General features: G+C 49.3%; 9 protein-coding genes and 1 non-coding gene across 10 annotated transcripts; 4 read left to right on the top strand and 6 right to left on the bottom strand.

Moving 5' to 3' along the window:
- Positions 1 to 693: 693 nt before the first annotated feature.
- TrAtP1_008620 (uncharacterized protein) lies at positions 694 to 2,706 on the bottom strand (the record flags this gene model as incomplete). The annotated part of the gene is made up of 1 exon (XM_014086891.2): positions 694 to 2,706. The coding sequence occupies one exon, from the start codon at positions 2,704 to 2,706 to the stop codon at positions 694 to 696; it is 2,013 nt and encodes a 670-aa protein (XP_013942366.2).
- Positions 2,707 to 5,267: 2,561 nt separating this feature from the next.
- On the bottom strand, positions 5,268 to 5,651 carry TrAtP1_008619 (uncharacterized protein; the record flags this gene model as incomplete). The annotated part of the gene is made up of 2 exons (XM_066113981.1): positions 5,268 to 5,462; positions 5,526 to 5,651. 2 exons carry the CDS (start codon positions 5,649 to 5,651, stop codon positions 5,268 to 5,270), a joined length of 321 nt encoding a protein of 106 aa, XP_065970071.1.
- Positions 5,652 to 5,893: 242 nt separating this feature from the next.
- Positions 5,894 to 6,757, bottom strand: TrAtP1_008618 (uncharacterized protein; the record flags this gene model as incomplete). The annotated part of the gene is made up of 3 exons (XM_066113980.1): positions 5,894 to 6,109; positions 6,172 to 6,486; positions 6,560 to 6,757. The coding sequence occupies 3 exons, from the start codon at positions 6,755 to 6,757 to the stop codon at positions 5,894 to 5,896; spliced, it is 729 nt and encodes a 242-aa protein (XP_065970070.1).
- Positions 6,758 to 7,971: 1,214 nt separating this feature from the next.
- Positions 7,972 to 9,189, bottom strand: TrAtP1_008617 (uncharacterized protein). The gene has a single exon (XM_066113979.1). The coding sequence runs from the start codon at positions 8,906 to 8,908 to the stop codon at positions 7,985 to 7,987; it is 924 nt and encodes a 307-aa protein (XP_065970069.1). The 5' UTR covers positions 8,909 to 9,189; the 3' UTR covers positions 7,972 to 7,984.
- Positions 9,190 to 9,308: 119 nt separating this feature from the next.
- On the top strand, positions 9,309 to 11,357 carry TrAtP1_008616 (uncharacterized protein). The gene is made up of 2 exons (XM_066113978.1): positions 9,309 to 9,982; positions 10,044 to 11,357. The coding sequence occupies exons 1-2, from the start codon at positions 9,397 to 9,399 to the stop codon at positions 10,730 to 10,732; spliced, it is 1,275 nt and encodes a 424-aa protein (XP_065970068.1). The 5' UTR covers positions 9,309 to 9,396; the 3' UTR covers positions 10,733 to 11,357.
- Positions 11,358 to 11,685: 328 nt separating this feature from the next.
- Positions 11,686 to 11,774, top strand: TrAtP1_008615. The gene has a single exon. It is a non-coding gene; the product is annotated as a tRNA-Lys (tRNA).
- A 1,103-nt stretch (positions 11,775 to 12,877) lies between these two features.
- Positions 12,878 to 13,297, top strand: TrAtP1_008614 (uncharacterized protein). The gene has a single exon (XM_066113977.1). It carries the CDS (start codon positions 13,110 to 13,112, stop codon positions 13,278 to 13,280), a length of 171 nt encoding a protein of 56 aa, XP_065970067.1. The 5' UTR covers positions 12,878 to 13,109; the 3' UTR covers positions 13,281 to 13,297.
- On the top strand, positions 13,283 to 15,211 carry TrAtP1_008613 (uncharacterized protein). The gene is made up of 3 exons (XM_014086886.2): positions 13,283 to 13,891; positions 13,957 to 14,540; positions 14,615 to 15,211. The coding sequence occupies exons 1-3, from the start codon at positions 13,808 to 13,810 to the stop codon at positions 14,922 to 14,924; spliced, it is 978 nt and encodes a 325-aa protein (XP_013942361.1). The 5' UTR covers positions 13,283 to 13,807; the 3' UTR covers positions 14,925 to 15,211.
- TrAtP1_008612 (uncharacterized protein) lies at positions 15,205 to 18,571 on the bottom strand. The gene has a single exon (XM_014086885.2). The coding sequence runs from the start codon at positions 18,465 to 18,467 to the stop codon at positions 15,318 to 15,320; it is 3,150 nt and encodes a 1,049-aa protein (XP_013942360.2). The 5' UTR covers positions 18,468 to 18,571; the 3' UTR covers positions 15,205 to 15,317.
- A 606-nt stretch (positions 18,572 to 19,177) lies between these two features.
- Positions 19,178 to 19,996, bottom strand: TrAtP1_008611 (uncharacterized protein; the record flags this gene model as incomplete). Its single annotated transcript, XM_066113976.1, has 3 exons — positions 19,178 to 19,187; positions 19,254 to 19,268; positions 19,773 to 19,996. The coding sequence occupies 3 exons, from the start codon at positions 19,994 to 19,996 to the stop codon at positions 19,178 to 19,180; spliced, it is 249 nt and encodes an 82-aa protein (XP_065970066.1).
- Positions 19,997 to 20,018: the final 22 nt, after the last annotated feature.

Genomic DNA, 20,018 nt, shown 5'->3' with positions numbered 1-20,018 from the left:
TGTTGAGTGGCCACAGGCTCACCCTCTTAGCAAGCCCACTTTGTTGTTCTGTTTTCAACGATCCGTTTGCTCGTGGTCAGGGTATATTTCCCTTCCTCTCTTTGATAGTCCTAGTCGTTGCAATACAATCCTCTTCGCCCTTGTCAGGTCTGATCGTTGTCTTCCCAGATGCCTTGGTCTTCCTCCTTGTTTTCACAGCCTTGTGGTTTCCCGGATACCTTGGTTGTCGTTCTTCATTTCTTTTGATTTGAACTATTCTTGTTACTTCGTTTCTTGACAAATGCCCTAATTTGTGTAGTTTTTGATTGAGCATGGTTAAGTTGCCATGTTATTGACTTTATTAAGCTTCGCAAAGGTACCACCGGATTCAAGTGCTAGCTTCCAGTTTTGCTTCTTCTGTGGGCGAAAATGCCAACGCTGAAGGCCACGGGGGCTTTTGTTAGCGGGGTTGCTAACTACTTGTTGTGAAAGGGCATGTCTAAATGCATTTGACTGTGACTCCACAACCGAATTCGAAGGAATCTGCTCGACGAAAAGTCTGATATTTGAATTCTACTTCCTACTACTTCCTACTAATCCCTACTACTTCAGACTCTCAGGTGTACATGCCAACGTCCTGTATTAGATCTAGTTCAACCGGCTACAAATCTCTTGATAAGAGACGAAGTTGACGCCAGTATCAGGCTCGCTTGTCTAATACATGATGTAGACTTCCTTGGCTACTTTTTGAAGTTGTGAATCTGACAAGTCAGCCAACCTAGTCATGCTGGCTGTGTCCTGCAATGTTCCCGCCCCGCTATCAACTACAAGCCGCAGTGGAGTAGCTTCACGCAATGTCTCCATGCCATCTCCTTGAATCCATCTCGCATACACAGTCATGCCAACCGCTGTAGACGCTGCAATGGTAAGACTAAGCAGGCTAGCAAGAAGTAGCGCCGGAACGTAGGTGATGTGGTAAAACTGTTGCGTTACTGCTCCCGTCACATTGTAAAAGTATTCCGGGCGGTCGCGGGAAGAGTCCATTGCAGCGACGTTGAACAGAATGCTTTGAGCACGGCCGGATGCGAGCACAAAGTTGGCGGCAAATGTCGAAAAGTTGGTTGATGGACACATCGCAAGTTGCCAGTCAGCCATTTCGATTTCACAGGCTAACCCCCCCCTAATCGCAGGCGCGATACCAGGGATCGTGCTTGTTTCATCCATGGCGTGATAGTTGAGCATAACCTGCCAGTCACCGATAAATGAACGCTGTGGGCTCTTAGAAGGCTGAAATCGCGACCCGGACAACTCCCATATTTGGCCAGTTGAGCGTGTATGGTTGGCGAGCCCCTCTTGGCGAAGGAGAGAGCAATGCAGAGAGTATGTGGTCATAATGCCGTAGGCCGAGGTGAGGTTCAATACTACTGGCTCAATCTCACCGTACTGCGTTAAAACACTGTAATTCCAAGTGTTTTTTTGCATATAGCCCAGAACTGCATGTTGATAGTTGGGCGAGAAGAGAACAATTGCCAGTTCCGAAGTGTACTTGGATTTGATATCCTCTGCAACACCAGGATACCAGTAGGCGTACCTCTCGGCAGTACTATTTGATATAGAGAGCCTTCCGAGAATTTGAACAACATCGTCATTCATCTGTGCAGGGAACAAAGAAGGAGGAGCAAGCTGTACAGGTTCGCAGATCGCACTCAAGCGAAACGCAGGTATATCATACAGTGCCATCACAGACGGGTCCAAGTCGGCCAACGAGCTGTCTGTCGCGTTGACGACAACATAGCCTCCTTCGGAATCAAGCATTGATGAATTATATGTCGCTATCTGGTTCAAAAGAGTCGTAAGCCGCTCAGAGATACTGGCCTGTTGTTGTAAGTTCAATTTGAAACTGGTTTGGGGTCCAAGGACTTCCGGCCGGGACATTAGAATATCATCAGAGGTGCGTGTCTTAGAATCGATCTGCATGTCGTTAAGAGTTCTAAGCTTATACTTGACATTAGAAGGAATAATCTCCGTGTAAGCCTCATAAGCGATGATATTGGATAAAGTGGTCCAAGAGAACGCAGTCGATAAGGCAAGCAGTATTAGGCAGTACAGTCGCCACATTCGCCCCCGCCGTAGGGAAAGAAAATCCTTCACATTATAACTTCCCGTAGACATACCACTGGCTGTCACCCAGGTCGCTAGAGGTATCCTTCGCTGCTGCTCTTGCGGCCTGTCTCGAGACGCGCGGATGGCCAGACGCGCAGAGCTAAACCAAACAAAATTCAAGGCAGTCATTAGAGCTGGGGCCAGAAGTCCACTGTAGATAATATCGATGCCTTTGGCAAAGCTTTGAGAAAAACGGCCGCCAATCACCAAACCAGCAAATGACCCAAAAAGCTCAACTTTTGGTGCTGTAAACACAAACCAGGCAACCAAGCCAATCAGAGGTATGACAAGCGTTAATAATAGTATCGGGAATTTGAAACAGTGAAAGGTGTCTCCAGAAGGCTTCTTTGTTGTGTCGAAAGTGAGATCTGTGCGAGTACAGCTGCTTGCTCGTTTTGCTAGAGGGTCGAGAGTTTCACGAGCAACGGGTTCGATCATGTCTTTTTCCCTAGAAAGCGAATGAGGCAGCAATCTACAGCCGTCTTCACTTGAACTGCGCCGTTCAAGATCGAAAACTTGAGAAAGAGGCGAATAATCCGCCGCTGGGAGATTGTTTGGTTCCATGATGGGTTCGTTCGACGCTCAATGCTAGGATGTTACATTTTAACAGCTCGATGATCATTCAGCGGGTTAAGCATATATATAGTGCTATGAAAGGGATACTGTAATTAACTTGATGGTTACAACGATTAATCTACAAGCTGTGTATCTAAAGAAGAAATTGAGTGGCTCGTAATGTTACTCGCATACAAGTTATCTGCTTCTTCTCCACGATTAGAGCAATATTGTTAGGAGGTGGCTATAGTCTTATAGGGATTTTTTTGAATGGGTTAGTCTATCTTTCCAGTTGTGAATCTCCGCCGAATCATCGTACAGCATAAGCCCAGTGGTCTATAATAAATTACGGGTGGCCGCCTTGTACTACAATCAAAATAACGCAAGAAGCAACAAATTGATAAGAAAGCTCGTTCGTGGTCCAATTTTGAATGGCAAAAGTGATGCAGATATCTAGCGGTTAAATTGATTAGACTCAAGTATTATCGGTATATCTTTTGTTGAACTCCAGCATCTAACTCTTTTGATAGCTTTAGTATTCCTTAGTTATCTCATAGCAAACGCTTATAGCCCCCCAGTTACACATAGGTAGTGATCACCTGGTAGGACAATTCAACATTCAAGCCAAAAATACTAAATCTGCTACAGTACTACATCCACTTGGCCATAGATTTACCGCATTTCCCGCCGATCTGTATCACTTGCCACGTATTCATTCAGTGTACCCTAGTACAGTGTATTTCTCGTATCTTGTGCCACTTCTACTAAAAGAAGTGTATCGTCTCCGCACTTGTATCGGTATCTCTATTAACAGAAAGATGTTTTATCGCATCAAAGGAAAGCCTATGGGTTTGGTCATTTCAGCTCTCTCTACCTTTCAGTCGCACTCTCGCTTTTATTATTATATCCAACACTCTTCTTCATCGAATTATTTCTACAAGCAGAAGCTGCCATACTATCGTCATGGTGCTCGCCTTTTTACAGGCAACAAGACCTGTACTTAGGTAGGTACCCATCGGAGTGTTGCACATGTTGTGCAGCATATCTCGAATAAGACTCGTCACCTCAGCTCCTCAAAGGGATCATCACAGGTCGTCAGCAGTGAAAACAACCCCCTTTCCTAATCATGGAGTCCTGAGAGGACTTCCAGGTAGACCTCAGCACAGCGTTTGAGCGTCATCATCGGTCAATTTTTGTAAAGAACAGATACTACATGATGGGCACTTGCCCTTTGAGCTATGTCCTAATCACAACGAAGGGGGGAGACCGGCAAATTTATACGTGTGCCCTGATGCTACCTTACGTACCCCTATCCACTACCTACATGTTAGAGTTTGATAAAGCACAAAGCGCAATAAAAGTCTCTCTGCGCCACAAACAGAAACGCGTAACTGTTGTAGCTTACTCCGTAATAGGTCATATGGCGCGCCGTGAGAAAATATCAGCCAGCCACCTCGGCCGTAACATCCTGAGGCTATCGCCACCAATCAGGACGACATGATCACTCGAAACTTCTCTCGAATGTTGATTCATTCATGGAAAGTACGTTTGAAAGGGCGGTAGAATTATTTAAACAAAAATAGAATAAAATAAAGAGCGCGCCATGTGACGTTCGAGTCTCAATCACTATTGAAAGGCGAGCACTTTTAGTGGGCAAGTTTACCTCATTTTAGTGAGCCTCTCAGTGTATTTATGCAAATCTCCAAATGGTATATCAGCGCTTGAAGGAGATTTTTGAAGTACAATTTAGTAAATTTTGTGAGGACGTCCTTTATAATCAAGAACATAAAGTGTCTCCAGGCCGTATTGGGTCGCTTGAAGCACGACCCCGACTGTATCATATCCGTTTCGATATCCGTAAAAAGGAGTGATTTTATTGATTCACTCTAGTAAGAGGCCATAATCCATCGGAGCATAGACTCGTGGGGTGCGCATGTAAATCCTTCCTGCTCATCACGCAAACCAAAGATTCCTTGCTCTCGGCGGAGAAAACTTTCGAATGCAAAGCACACAGCGCATCCATTTTCTGGTAAGGCATCAAATTTCTCAAATAGGGTGTGCCGGGAGTGCAATTTTCCCACGGCATGTTGTAGATGAGTATAAGGGACAAGCGAGAAGACTTTAAGACAAGCGAGAAGACTTTAAGACAAGCGATGAGATCGATGTTGTGATGGCGTGATATTATGGTGAATCGCGGGCGATTACCACCGCCTACGAATGTTGAGGCTGGGTTACTATACAGGCAGTGAATAAATGATGCCCAAGGCTTTGACTGTCGCCTGAGTTGTTGACGTAAAGGTCCAATTAGAGCCCGCCTGGTAGGTTAAGTTATCGGCAGGATCTGAATTCCTTCTATAGGAAATACACCTTCCGTGTGCTTTTCAAGAGATGCTTTCAGCTATAAAGCAATTTCTATGCTATCAATCCAAACAATTTTAAAGCCACAGCTTGCGGCTTACTTCTTTGCCAGCGAAATCGACCAACTATAACACATAATCCGGCCGTCATCCTAAAGGCGGCCTTGCATGATCATGACAGTGACTCGTTGAGCTCCAGGTTCTTTAGCCGCTTCAATCCTCGTTCAATGTGCTCGCCGTCTGTATCACACCAAGTTCCCTCATTCGTTGCTCAGCCCAGGCTCCCAGATCACCAAAATATTTCTCAGGATCGTCGCCGCGCCAGTCCCGCAATGCAAACCATAGATGACGCAGGTCTCGCCCAGCTTTGATTGAACGCTTGAAATCAGGTGCATTGGAAAAGAGGGCCTACACAAAGGTCTTTAGTTAGCCTATAGTTTGATATCGAAAATATCCAGGTGACGAGCATACCTCAGAGTATAGCTTTGACCACGTCGCAGCTTTCTGCAGCTCGTCCGCTGTCATAATATCCCACAGGCGCGTAGCAGCGGGGTTTGCTTCTTCATCAGTCGTTAAATCGACAGTCACTGCCATCATCGGGTCAGAAAGAATGGCGGTACAATGCATCCAGTCTCCCAGTCGTATACGGACGTTATAAAAGGTTGCTGATTCAAGTCCATCGCGATCGACATATTATGGATTCCAAAATCGCCGTGCTCAAGTACGAAGCGATATAAAACATTCTCGTCGTCACCTTTGGGCGTTATATGGGGAATCAAGCGAAGAAGCGATCTTCTAGCTGCCGCTGCAATAGGACCGACCGTATTGTTATCACTTTCTCATCCAATCATATCTCCGATATTTTTGATAGTTGCCTCAATCTTAGAGGTAAAGAGCGTGATGCAAAACTCGCGAGTAGGAGCAACTGGAATCGGAAATGTTTCAGGCTTCTGTTCAAAGAGACGTTCGCGAAGCCAGGTGGAAGCAAATTCGGATGAGACTTCGTATTTGTACAGCGATGCACGGATATGAGCCGCTTTTTCCAAAAGGCAAGACTGTGGAAAAAAAAAAAAAAAAAGTTAACGTATGTAGTGACAGATTTGGTGCAGGTTCATACTTGTTGGTCCAGTTTGAGAGTACGCCACACGTTATTCTCTCCTTCGCTTCTTTGGAACACAAACAAGCGACGTCCTGCGATATCTTCAGGTCGTTCACCCTTAGTACCCTCGTACAACTTGGGGATGCGATGGTAAAGAAGGCGAGAAACCATGATATTAGTCTCGGGCAGCAGGAGCTTATAGACCTCGGCTTCGAATTTGGCCTCGGGCACTTGTACATCGATTGGGAAGCCGTCAAAGCCTGGCATGTTAACATCGCCACGGGCCAAGCGAGCCACGATGTCCTTTCCCTTGGTCAACTTGATGTGAATCCCCTTTTGCATCGTCGCGAACTTGTGTAAGCATGGAACATATGATGCGTTTTTAGAGTATTTTCTCACGACTTACGTAGCAATTGGAGCCTTGATAAACGTATGGAATGTCATCCACCTGGACATCGAGATTCTTCTCAATTTCTTGAAGCAGGAGATTTACGTCCCACTGATTGTGAAACGGACTCTTCCCTTCGCGAACGAAGACGAGCAGATGCCGACCATCAAAATCCATGCCATTAGGCATCTTTGGCCAATCATCACGAGCTGCCATGGCGAAATAAAGGCTTTGATCAATGTACAACTTGCTTTGACTGACGAAAAGATGAAGAATAGACCAACTAAAATGCATCAGCATAACGCTGCCTAAATACTATTATGGGCGTCAACGAGCGTGCCTTTCACCGGACTAACTGGGTCTAGTTTGATTTGATCTTGAGCTGGGGCCGCAATGTTTTCTTGCTTAGCGATTTATGGTGGTGGTCCGTGATCCTCTGCAAAGCCTGCCAAGATATGGACGTTTGCATTTGAGTATCGACTCTTCGCTATAATAATTGCTAGATATTTCCTCATCAAACGTGAAAGAGACTATATTCGCATAGTATTTTGTAAACTTTGGATCTTATTATCCAGGCATGTGAAGTTGCCAGTCATCAAGTCCATAATTGACAACACAGCTATTGATTGCAGTACATCGGAGGTCTCCGGTTTTATCGTCAACTTCCTCGTATATCCAAAACAGCTCGTCCCGGCGAGTAATCTCCGGCACCATGGTGAATAGATCTTTGTGACTAGATATTGGATTTCCAGGCAAGCGTCAGATAGAACAACCGGACCTCGCAAGTGAGAAGGTTTAAAAAGAAGACATCTACTAACCCGTAACTAAGTGGAATAGTAATGAATAAGGTGTTTTTAATTCAAAATAATTCAACATTCCAACAGCATTGAAGCTGTTTAGCTTAATCGAAATCTCTTCACCGCTGGGTACACGGTCAATATATGTAATTATCATGTGATTTGCCCGGACAGGATTGATTCCAAGAGCACGGGCATCTACGTCTTAGAAGTAGACTATTTCCAGGGATTGTCAGTTTCAGCAAAAAGAAGGCATAGTACAGGTCCTTTAATACTCCAGTAGCTTTTGTCATGCGGAGCATATACATATTGGTATTCAGCTGCTAACAAGCTATATGTGAGAGGTGGCAACCGCTAGATGCATAGATTAAACGGGAAGACGCTGCTAGGCATGTAAAATGAATTCCACGTATATGCCTGGAAGCCACCACACACAATTGTTGGTCCCGAGACTCCAAGGTATGAATCATGATCCGAACGACGTATCAACAAGACATCACAGCATGAGATGTAGATGATTAATTCCTAGTAGAACTTCAGACTCAATTTAAAGTATTTGGTACTGCAGTACGTAGTTATATGATGTCTATTCTCTAGAGAAGCCGTTATCGTATGTTATTTCCACCAGATACACAAGAATATTGCTTTAGGCAGCTTGTTGATAAGTCTTCTTGAAACTTTCCTTCTCCCTCTGGACAAATGCATCGAATGAACTCAAGGGAACCCCCCAGATCTTGACCTTCTCCAAGTCAACGAATGAAGCCAAATCGCGCATTGCGTACTGTGCGGTAATAAAAGGGTTGCTTTTCTGCTCCATAATCGCGGCTTCTGGCATGTACTCGGCCTTCAGTTGTCGCCCAGCAGTGGCTGAGATCTTTTCAAGAATCTGCTCAGGGCCAATAAGCTCGTCGGCAATCTCGATTGTTTGGCCGGTAAACTTGGTGGGGTCGTGAATTGCCGCAGATGCGAAGCGGGCAATGGTGGCCTCGTCGACCATGGGCAGCTTGGATTCCTTTAGGAGAGGCGTAGTCCATACTCCTGATTCAACAAGACCAGCATACATGGCAGATTTGGGCGGCAGGAAGTTGGCCATGAAGTTGCCCGGCCGCAAGATGGTCCAGTATTCGAAACCCGCATCGTGCACTTCCTTCTCAATGGTCTGCTTCGTGAGCAGCGCTTTGCCCATGATGCTGTTTGGGTCCCAAAGCTTAAGCTTCTCGGGGGTGCTGACGGCAAATCCACTAGAGAATATGATATGCTTCACTCCTGCGGCCTGTGCAGCTGCCATGATGGACTTTGCCCAGCGCAACTCGGCGGTCAGGTCCGTGAAATCAGGGAAGAAGTTGAGAAAGGCGGCTGTGCAGCCGGTCAAGGCTCGTTCAATGGCAGGCGTATCGTCGAAATTTCCAGGGACGATCTCAACGCCCAGAGCCTTGATAGATTGGGCTTGGGGCGAAGACGGGTCACGAACGAGGGCTGTGACCGAGACATTTTCAGAGCGAAGGGCGCGAGCAAGGGCGCCGCCTTGTGTGCCGGTGACACCGCAGACAAAGACCTTTGGTTGAGCCATTCTTATTTTGTTGTATGAGAGAGTTGAGAGGTAATGTTGTGTTTGCTTTGCTTCAGTGACTTGATGAGAGGTCGCCGCGATGGACTCAATATATACCCGACTCCTGAACGAGACACGCGTCCATTGATATATCCATTGCAAAGCGTATATGCATTACAAAGCGTATTACCTGAATCATTGACATGGTTTCATATATTTCTCTGCCTAAGTCCCACAGACATTCGCAAACGAATCGCCGTCCATGGAAGGGGAGTTGTTACATGTAACTTATTACATGTAAGTTGGCAGGCGGACCTCCGCCCACTACGGAAGCCGGCGAAGATGCCTAGGCCCGGCGGAATTCCGCCAGGCCCACTTTCTCCTGCCGGTCAGGCAGAAGCTCGCAACTTCACCCTTACCCCTTTGCCGTGATAGGACCGTTCATCCAGATTCATCAAACAACTACTAGTCTCATAGAAACTACATGCTCTCTAAAGCTCTAACCAGCCATGTCCTTTACGGCTCGTGAGCGCAACAACCCACCGCCCCGCAAGAAGAGCTGCGCGGCATGCATCAAAGCCAAGCGCCGATGCGACTTTGCCGTCCCAGCGTGTTTGCGGTGCTCGCAGCGACGCATCCAATGCGAGTATCCGTCACGTACGCTGCCGACCAAGGTTAGGGCGCCTAGTCATGCTGCAAATGGGCCAGTGCCGTTGCAGGATGCGGCTGTTCTTGATGGCGCCTCAGGCGATGACTGCTCAGGGGGCGCCGAGACAATTGCCGGCCAACTCAGACCTACTGCGGCCGGAGAGTTGCAAGAGCCCGGCCAGTACCGCTTCAAACCCATTCCTTACAACTTTGAGGCCCTTGATTACGTTGCTGGGAGACAGGGTCACGACGTGATACATCAGCCGTCCATGCTCGCAGCGCCAACCACCAGGGGGTTCCAGGATGGACTGAATGAGATTGTCGCAAAGAGATTACAGTTCTCGTTGGATCAAATCCATAAAGCCCCCAAGACTATGGTGATGGAGACGCAGACACCGTGGTCGCACCCGCTGCTTTATGCCGACAGTATGCCTCGGTCGATGCAAGGTAACAGAGTTTCTCTTTATCCTCTTATCAGATCCAACGTAGCTAATAAGATGAGAACCAGATGCCCATGCTTCCTGTGCACTTTATGTGGCAAAGAATCGAGCAAATGCACCCGTCATTTTCCGTTGCATCGAGTCCCGAGTGCAGGATTTACTGTGCGAGCCCATACCAACAACGCCAATTGACAGCCTCGCTCGCACCCAGGCCCTGCTCCTCTACGAAATTATCCATCTTTTTGACGGAGACATAAGCGCCCGAGCATTAGGCGAGCGCATCATTCCATTCCTTGAGACCTCTACAATTGGCCTCCTTGCGCACGTCACCTTCGACACCGAAGCAAACTATTCAGACCCTTTCTCCGAGTGCTCTCTGGCCACGCTCTCAGATCTGTGGAAAGACTGGACCTTCCAAGAGTCGGCGCGGCGAACGCTTCTTTTTGCCTTTTTCTTTATGCAGGCGTACCGTGTGCTCACAGGCACTCAGAATCTGAAACAATGCGATGGGCGCCTGGGCTTGTGCCACTTCTGGACAGTATCGGAGCATCTGTGGCAAGCGGAGACGGCGTTGGAATTTAGGGACGCTTGGCAGCAGGAGAATCATTTCCTCGTCATTGATGGGCAAGTTGCCGTGGTGCTGAGTGAAGCGAAGGCTGGCGACGTCGACGTGTTCGGAAAGATGTTAATATCCGCGGCGGTGGGGATTCCAGAGCTGGAGGCTTGGTTTGCCAGCCGGGGCGGTTCGTTAAAATGACAGTGAAGACGGAGCTGGCGTCTGGAGCTTGCCCTTACTGCAAAAGGATGAACATCTTTTGTGCCTCAGGAATGCGAACTCGACTATCCATATAAGGATGATCTATATCGTCGGCGCCTTGTGAGAGTCGAGGCTGATGCGGAATCTCAACGCAGCCTTGCCCAGAACTAGGAAGCTCGCACACACCAACCGTCTTCCATTCATACATGCCTATGTCCACGAAGCCTATTCCGACACTAGTCAGAAGTGTCAGTCTCAGGAAAGTCGATTCACTTCTCACCAGGAGCACGAAAACGTCTCGCCTATATCGACATAAGAGAATACGTCCACCGACCCTGTGGCTGTGCTCTTGACGACTACAGTCATAGCATGATCACCACAGTATCGCACATTTGCCACACATTCTGTAACAAACCTTGGAGATTTTGCACCTAGCAACCGCACGTGGTACCTAGTCCAAAGCAATCGGCTTTCCATCAGGCGACCATGCAAAGGGAGGCAATGCGTTTTCGTATTCAGCTTTGGCGATCGAAAGATATTCGCCTCCATGCCAAAGGAACAGATAGATGCATAGATTTAGTAGCATTACTGCAGTCAAGGAAGAATAAAATATACTATCCGTCCACTGAGAATCGTGGGAAAGCATCATTGAAGAGACAAGGATTTAGCTGTTTTGCCAAATTCGCTTTGCCGTCTTCTGCCATCCAAAGTGACCAACTAAAGCTGTCATATCCGTATTTGTACATCAGAAGAAGTCTAAAGAGCGTAGACTATTCCCCGTCTGGTGGGATTTGAGCATTACAATCTCTTTGCGAATGGAAGGAGAAATTGAGAGTTTGTGGTCTGAGCCAACATCAGGTTTATAGTCAAGAATAGTTTGTGTCCCTTCAACAAGCCGCCTTGCGCTTAATCGGAATTTCGCAGCCGTTGATTGGTCAACGGTCATGTGACTTGCCCGGTTAGCTCAATCGGTAGAGCGTGAGACTCTTAAGACACACGTTCTGTAATCTCAAGGTTGCGGGTTCGACCCCCGCATTGGGCTTTTCCTATAACATTTCGATTGAAATACAAGGCGGTTATTTTTTTGCGTTTTTGCTCTTTTTTTTTTTGTGCCTACCCTGAAGACTGAATGGTAAACATGAAAAATGAAGATTGCATAAACTTGTCGTTGCTTTGATATTTTTTTCCTCTTTGGAGTTTTAATCACAAAGTGTATCTCATTCCATATCAAAATAATTGTTGATAACATTACCGTAGGGAGTGTGAGCTCATGTAGCGTTTGGATAGATACGTCACGAATAATTATACACTTCCGCATTTGAAAGATACAAAAACTCATTCGGCACAGATGTAATTGTCCCGCTTGGCAACAAGATCTAACCATTGCTCGTCTTTTATTAATGAATTGATAACTAATGATTTTTGGAGAAAGCCTTGTCTACGCGTCTCTTGCAATTACACTCCCGGCTCGCGCGATGATGGTTCCTCAATCCATCCGGATTTCGCGGTGCTCGCCGGAAGAAAAATTAAACTAAATCTTAAAACACATCCCAGCAAATAAGGTGACAGCTTTAGATCGATCGGATCAGATCCGTCAAACTCTTCTTCTTAGTGGCCGACCGTGCCCCTGGCTGTGCGTGGTTCGATAGAATATCTGGGTTGGGAATAGATTGCTGCTCTTCTAGGATAGAGTCGTAAATGGGATTAAGGGCACAACTTGGACGGATTGATGTGGGAGTTGCGTCGTTTTGTCTTAGCCGCTGGTTCGGAGTTATGGGTGAATTGCCTACCACGCACTAGTTGGTCGTATCTCCGACTCCCGCTTGCCCTCGGAGGATGGACTGGCGGTCGATTTAGTAATTTATTGAAATGTAATAAATTCGAATTTATCGAATTTATCGAATTATTTATTCGAGATAAAACAAAAGCAGTTTCCTTGACTCATGTTTAACTGGCTGAGACCGCTATTACATAACGCTTATTGGGGTGGTTGGTTGGCCATGGCGGGGTCACTTGACCATTTCTTATCAGGTGGAGGAAGAGATAGGGAAACGCGTGAGGCTAGAAGCGGCTCTGAGGGTCTCCCAACGTCATCTAGCAATTCGAGGCCATTCTGGTGCGAAGACGGCTGTGGGTTGGAGTTGCAACGGGATGCAGTCGATATAGCCTCCTGCTTGATGTGGTAAATATCTCATATGCCTACGCACGTTTATGAGCAATAAGCCTGTATACGTTTGATAGATAGGAGTAGCAGTATATTGAGATGGTACATGTAGTTGTCAACTGCCAAGCGGTGTAAGCAGCCAGAGATAAGGCCCCTCGCCGCAAGGGATGTACTTGATACATGCAATGTCAGATGAATTGAAAGCAGCCAGAGATGGCATCAACCGTCGTTTCAACAATAGCCATTCCGGGCTCTCACCAGCAAGAAACGCCGCTTCTTCCTCTCTTCGGGCTCTTCACGACCATGCTCAAAAGTCCCGGCGGCCGCCCCCCGTTTGAATGCCCCGCGGTGGAGCCCTCCGGACGCGGCGGCTTTGCCGACTGAAGCCTTTTGGGCATTATTTCCCCTTGCCCTGCCCTGAGCAAAGCGACTTACTTATATAGAGTCTCTGTTTTCCTCTAAGTTACTAGTTCGCTCCTCTGCTCAACTCCCCTTTACCTCTAAGTTACTAGCCCGATCCGCCAGCCAGCGACAGACGCGCACACACACGCACACATGGATTCGAGCGCCTCTGCTCGACCTACCAATTGTAGGGGCCGAGCCCGCACGCGAAAGTGAAAGTGCTCAGTCTCGGCTCCCAGACTGTAGCAGCAGCAACGCAAGGCGCAGGCATGGCCCCCCCCTCTGGAGTGAGGGAAACGGGCCGCCGATTGGGGGAGGCACATGTGACCGGACGACTATATTTACTGCTGCTGCTGCCCGCCTGAATCGAGCCTTTTGGTTTTTCTCCCTCTCAGCATCACTCTCCACCAGCTTCAAGCCAGCAATCCGCCTCTTGGTTCCTCTTGATAATCGGAATTTGACTTCTCACGGATCTACAACCACCTTGTCTTGCAACCCAATCGCCCAACATGAACACCAGCACCGTCAAGAGCCGCTTCCTCCCCCACCCCGAGGATCTCGGCATCGTCACCGTAGGCTTCTCTGGTGGCCAGGTACGTTTTTATATCACATATTTGCAAACGACTTCAGGCTCGAATGCTGACTTGCTGCGTAATAGCAAAAAGCTGGTGTCGATGCAGGCCCTACCGCCCTCATCGAGTCTGGCCTCTTGACCCAGATCCGAGAGGAGCTTGGCTACAAGCTGCACGGCGACGAGACGGTCAAGTTCTACAATGACCTGACGCCCGCCTCCGACCCTGACTTCCGCGGCATGAAGAACCCTCGCCTTGTTTCGGCCGTCAACCGAAAGATTGCGTCCGAGACATACGAGCACTCTTCCAAGGGCCGCCTCACGCTGACCCTCGGCGGCGACCACAGCATTGCCATTGGCACCATTGCCGGCACCGCAAAGGCTACGCGCGAGCGTCTGAACCGCGAGATTGCCGTCATCTGGGTCGATGCGCACGCCGACATCAACACCCCCGAGACCAGCGACAGCGGCAACATCCACGGCATGCCTGTTGCTTTCCTCACAGGCATTGCCAAGGAGGACAAGGAGGAGTGCTTTGGCTGGCTTCAGGACGATATGCGTCTGAGCGTTAGCAAGCTGGTGTACATTGGTCTGCGCGACGTGGACGCTGGCGAGAAGCGCATCCTGAGAGAGAACGGCATCAAGGCTTTCAGCATGTTTGACATTGACCGGTAAGTCTTACGGCTACTACGAGAATATCCCTCCAAAATCAAGGTTTAAAAGATCAAAAGCTAACCCTTCGTAGACACGGAATTGGTCGCGTCATGGAGATGGCCCTTGCCCACATTGGCAACGACACTCCCATCCACCTGTCTTTCGACGTGGATGCCCTCGACCCCATGTGGGCTCCCAGCACCGGCACCCCCGTCCGAGGAGGCCTTACCCTGCGTGAGGGCGACTACATCTGCGAGTCCGTCCACGCAACGGGCAACCTGATTGCCATTGACTTGGTCGAGGTGAACCCCAGCCTTGCTGCTACTGAGGCCGGAGCGCAGGAGACTGTCCGAGCCGGCAGCTCTCTGGTGCGCTGCGCCCTTGGTGAGACTCTGCTGTAAGCGAAATACCTTGGGTTTGGGAGTAGATTTTCTTGGGTTTTTTTCTCTTTATATGTCATGGCTCTTGTTTTTTTATGACGACACGGAAATGTATGGGAATGGGAAATGGCATGTTTTGTATATCCTTGTGCAAGAGCAAATTGGCATGCTGCGTTGAGTGATTGATTGCTCTTTTTAGATAGTCATAGATAGAGGAATGCCAGAGTCTAGAATAGAATAGTGTGATATTCATTCTACAAAGGTCAATTCACGGAAACTGGTCTGTCCAAGGTACATATTTGAACGCATTTCATTGTATGTGTAACTATCTACATCGCTTTTGACTTCGAGCATCGGCTCTTCTATTCGCACGCTCTCGTAAGAAAACAGGTCCAACCCCTCTACGTCAGCTGCTTAGTAAACCTCAAGCACATATCGGCCATCCTCCTTTAGCCGTTCAATCTCCTTGGCCGGATCAACCTTCTTGCCAGCAGCCTTGGCCTCAGCCGCGATGGCTTCCTTCAGCACCGCCGTTACATCAGGCACAGGCCATGTCGGACCGCAGAGGTAGAAGCTGCCGCCCTCCTTGACGTACGCCTGCACGATGCTGTCCAGCGTCTGGCGCATTCTGTCCTGGATGTAAATCTTCCTCGGCTGGTCTCGCGAGAAGGCGCTTCCGACAAGGGTGACGACGCCGGCGGCGAGATAGGCCTCCCATTCCTCGCCGTAGAGGTACTCCTCGCGCTGGTGGCGAGAGCCGAGGTAGAGGAGGATGGAGCCAATCTCTTTGCCTTGGGCCTTTTGCATGGCGCGGTACTGCACAAAGGCGCGGAAGGGGGCCAGACCAGTTCCGAGACCGGCCATGATGAGTGGCGCATCGTCTCTGATGGGCAGCTTCATGACGGAGGGCTTCACGGAGACGGTGACTGAGGCGCCTGGCTGCAGGCTGCGGAGGTAGTTTGTGGCCTGGCCGACTCGAGAACGGCCCTTTGTATCAACCCAGTCGACGACGACAATCATCAGGGCGACAGTGTCGGGAGTGACGGCCTGGGCAGAAGCGATGGAGTATTCACGGCGCTTGAGCGGGCTGACAATCTTGACCAGGTCGTGGAAGCTGGGGCGAGCGGAGCTGAACTCCTCGAGAATGTCGACATAAGTCACGGTGTCCATGTCAGAGCGACGCTTGAACTCGGCAGCACCGTCGTTTCCACCCAGAGCAGCGAGCTTATTCTTCTCGGTGTCATCGGTAGCAAACTCAGACAGGGCCTCGTAGAAGCGCTTGGGAGGCTTGCCGAGGATATCAACATTCTGCATAAGCGCCTGGTACACTGTGCGGACCTCAAGGACGTTTACGTCCTCACGAGACGGCACTTGGACAAGCTCTGCAGGGTTGAGGCCGTAGAACTGGATGAACGCATTGATCTGCTCCTCATCATTTTCGTGGTGGATGCCCAGAGCCTCGCCAATCTTGTACGTGAGGCCAGAGTTGCCAATGTCAAACTCAATGTGGAAGATGTTACGGTCGTAGTCCTGGGGAGTGAGGCGGCGGTTCTCCTTGACGCGGACGGTGGCGGTCTTGACGGAAAGGTCAGGACGAAGGGTGGTTTGGGTGCCGTAGGCTTCCTTGAAGACCAAGCCCTTGGCAGCGACCTGCCAGTCTTGGAGCTTCAGGTCGTCCTCGGCCTCCTCCTTTTGGAATGGAACAAAGCCAGTTGGCTGGAGACCAATTGGCAGAGAGGGGTAGACGTAGTCGGCCTCGACCTCTGCCCACGTGGCTGGGACCTCGAGCTGGGTCAGGACTTGGTCGAGAGCACTGAGGGATTCTTGCAAGACAGCCTGGCTTCCAGTCACCTTTGCAAGCTCCTCGGAAGAACTCTCCGGGAGAGCAATCTTCAAGAAAGAGAGCTCAAGAAGGAGCCTGGCAACTGAGGCATCCTTCTCAAAGGCGGGAGAGGCAGCGGTATCCAGAACGAAGACGCCAATCTCCTTTTCTTGAACAGTCTTGCGGAAAGCAGGTGAAAGTCGCTTTTCAACTTCATCCGCCTTGAAATTTGGCAGCTTGATGAGAATCTTGCCGCCAGGAGCGACGCTCCTCAGGACATCAACATCCTTCAAAACGACCTCGTCGCCGACGACCACGACATCAGCCTCATTGATAGCATAGGGTGCTTCCAGAGCAGTCTTGGATGCGCGCAGATCCGTTCGGATAAGGCCTCCCTGAGTGAAGTTATCATACGTCTCAAACAGGTGGACGTTGTTGGTAGATTCCTGAGAAAGGAGAGTGCCGATAGCAGCGGGGAATTTGGCAGAGACAGAGTTGTCGACATCCCAGAATGTGAACTGCTGGGACTTGATGAGCGAAGGCAAAGGCTTGGCTTCGTCGTCATTGCCAAAGATTTTGTGCAAAGTGCCGACCAGACCCTGAGGAGTCAGGAACTGGGCAGGAGTGTACTTGATGTCCAAGACCTCGGGTTGCTGCTCAAACTTGCCAGCGAATATGACTGCGGTGAGGACATCGCCGTACAGCGCAGACTGGGTGGCCTCATCAGCCAAGGCAATGTCGCTGTGAACTTGGCCCAGCACGGCAATGGTGCGAGCAGAGGCGGGGATGGCCTTGAGGAAAGCCTCCTCGATAAAGGGTCGGTAGACGCGCACGTTGATAACACCGACCTTGGCTCCGTCGGCGGCAATCTTGTTGAGAGTCTCCTTGGCGACTTGGACCTCGACGCTTCCAAGAGCAACGAGGACGACATCGGGAGTCTCATGGCCGTAGTACTCAAAGGGCTGGTAAACAGTGCCGAGCTCATCGTTGAAGAGCCTCAGGAGTTCCAGGACCTTGCCCGCAGTGTCGAGGTGCTGGTTCAGCTTGCCAGCCTCAGCAACAAGCTTGTTGTACAAATCGGCGACGCCAGTCTCGCTCAAAGCATCGACGATTCTCAATGTTTCTCTGGGAAGACGGATACCATCATAGATGTGGAGAGTGGGGACGACGGTAGCCAGGAGTGTCGCGAACAGTGACATGTGCTGAGACTCATACGAAGATGAGCTGGCAACAAGGCCCAGGCCAAGATCTTCGGCCAGTCTCAAAGCAACATCGTAGTTGGAGACGAGACCCTCGTTGGCGCTGTAGTCTGCGGCAGCGATGTGAGCCACAAAGGGGCTTGAAAGGTTGTACAGGAGCGAGAGCTGATCAAGGGTTCCGCGGAGGTTCTGGAGAGAGCCCGAGGGGGCAAGCAGCGTCTGGGGGATGTGGCGCTTGTTGACGTCGAAATCCGGAGAGAAGATGTAACCCAGAGCGAGGGCACCCGCTCCCGTTCTGGTCTGGAGAGGCAGAACTGAAGGGGTGTATCCGTGGATGTTCTTGCTCTCATCGGCAGCCCACTGCTTGGCAGCGACGTCCAGATCAAAGGTGTCAGGGGAGTAAGAGAAGATCTTGTCAGAAAGCTTGTAGGCAATCTGCTGGACGAGAAGCTGGGCCGTCACATACGTCGGGCCAGAGATGGTCGACAGAGGCACCTGCTTGCCAAAGGGCAGCGTGGCGGATTCCTCGACCTTGGACGGCATTTTCAATATTCGAAAGCAAGCCTCAAAAGTTACAATGAATATAAGCAGCCCCTTTACGTCTGAATTATACTACAGACTAGAAAAAAAGAGAGAAAGAGAGAACTGAAGGCTTAAAGGAGGAGAGTAAAGAGGAGGTTCTACGAGGAGCAATTAAGCCCATGGCAATCGTGGATCCCCCCCGGACGGGAGCCAGCCACGGGATTTGTCAGGGTCCATTTCTTTAACAAACGACTTTTTCTTCTCCTGCTTGAACCCCGTGAAATTCGTCTTCATTAGGCCTTGGATCTTGAAATTGTTGATACTGGGACAGAATCACGCAATTCACTTAGACCGCATTGAGCCTAGCACCGATGATGCCACTCGCCGAAGCCTCTCCGAAAAGACGGAAAGCTCCGCTTTTTGCTCGATTTGGGGACGTGATTGGTACGGACTGTCGGGCAGGCTTGTTAGCAGGGACCGACTTCCGAGAGAGTATTGAAGACGTGATGATGATGGATATAATTAGCATTTGAATATATTGCATCCGTGGGAGTTCTTTTGGATCATGAATAGGTGGATAGTGCGATGAGTGTTGCTTGACCCATGGCGGCGTATATAGATACAGGCATATGTACAGATGCAGTGAAACGGAGCAGCCGAGGAAGGAATACAGCGCCCAAGTGGAAAATATCCTAATTCAGACGGATAAGCCAATGGCTGTGGCGATTCCACTAGACGGTTCTGATTTTTTTCTTGAGATTATTCGAGAATATTAGAACACAGTATGAGATGGGGAAAATGACTGACCTCAGTTTGCGTGTCCTAATTTGTCAGATTATACAGTGTAGTAAGAGGACTGCCATGGGATAGCTTGCTGGTTGTTGTAGAAGTATGTGGATGGTATTAATTATGCCAACTATAAAACGTTAATACGACTAATAGTATGAGCAGCTTTAGCAATGCTTTTCGTGTATTTACGCATGGCACAACACATTCTATTGTGTCTCATATCCTCGGCATCAATCTAAAATGTCTTAGTAAAGCAAGCTACAGAGTTGGCATGGAATGCTTTGTCATTCCCAGCACCACGTGACCTGATTACATACGCTTTCTTCCTCACCTCAGCTTCACCTAAGCTTCGCCCGCACAAATGCCGCGACGCTGCATCAATCGCCACTACATGCTAACAGCAGCTGTAAATCACTTGCATGCTGAGGGAAATGTGCCCTTGATGTCATCACCGATGCATTCAGGCTGTCAAGGCGACGCCATATCGATTCCTCTCCCTTCCCGCCACGTGTGACTGCAACGCCGCCGGAAACCGACCACTGCCCATTTGCGGCGATTTCGTGCTTTCCAGCAGCCTCCATGGCCAAATCCGATAAGCAGTGACTCGCCGTGTCTGCCAAAGTGCCACCAAATACGAGGTACCACTGCATCATGCACCCAGGTACTGCTGGTAGCTGGTGACTGCCACCCCAAAAGGGATCCCTGCAGCCTGCGACATTTGTGCCGATTTTAGCGTCAAAAGGAGACCAGGAGCGTTGCATCTTGTTATTAGTATATATTGTC

The sequence above is a fragment of the Trichoderma atroviride genome, chromosome 4 (genome assembly GCF_020647795.1).
Source record: "Trichoderma atroviride chromosome 4, complete sequence".
Classification (NCBI taxonomy): Eukaryota; Fungi; Ascomycota; class Sordariomycetes; order Hypocreales; family Hypocreaceae; genus Trichoderma; species Trichoderma atroviride.
This window is presented reverse-complemented; position numbering and strand designations above follow the sequence as displayed.

What these genes read in the sequence shown, in the direction of transcription:
- TrAtP1_008617 (XM_066113979.1), bottom strand. Translation starts at nt 8,908, where the DNA reads ATGGCTCAACCAAAGGTCTTTGTCTGCGGTGTCACCGGCACACAAGGC.
- TrAtP1_008616 (XM_066113978.1), top strand. Translation starts at nt 9,397, where the DNA reads ATGTCCTTTACGGCTCGTGAGCGCAACAACCCACCGCCCCGCAAGAAG. An exon ending in TATGCCTCGGTCGATGCAAG is followed by an intron (nt 9,983 to 10,043) that starts GTAACAGAGTTT and finishes GATGAGAACCAG; the next exon opens with ATGCCCATGCTTCCTGTGCA.
- TrAtP1_008614 (XM_066113977.1), top strand. Translation starts at nt 13,110, where the DNA reads ATGGCATCAACCGTCGTTTCAACAATAGCCATTCCGGGCTCTCACCAG.
- TrAtP1_008613 (XM_014086886.2), top strand. Translation starts at nt 13,808, where the DNA reads ATGAACACCAGCACCGTCAAGAGCCGCTTCCTCCCCCACCCCGAGGAT. An exon ending in TAGGCTTCTCTGGTGGCCAG is followed by an intron (nt 13,892 to 13,956) that starts GTACGTTTTTAT and finishes GCTGCGTAATAG; the next exon opens with CAAAAAGCTGGTGTCGATGC. An exon ending in AGCATGTTTGACATTGACCG is followed by an intron (nt 14,541 to 14,614) that starts GTAAGTCTTACG and finishes AACCCTTCGTAG; the next exon opens with ACACGGAATTGGTCGCGTCA.
- TrAtP1_008612 (XM_014086885.2), bottom strand. Translation starts at nt 18,467, where the DNA reads ATGCCGTCCAAGGTCGAGGAATCCGCCACGCTGCCCTTTGGCAAGCAG.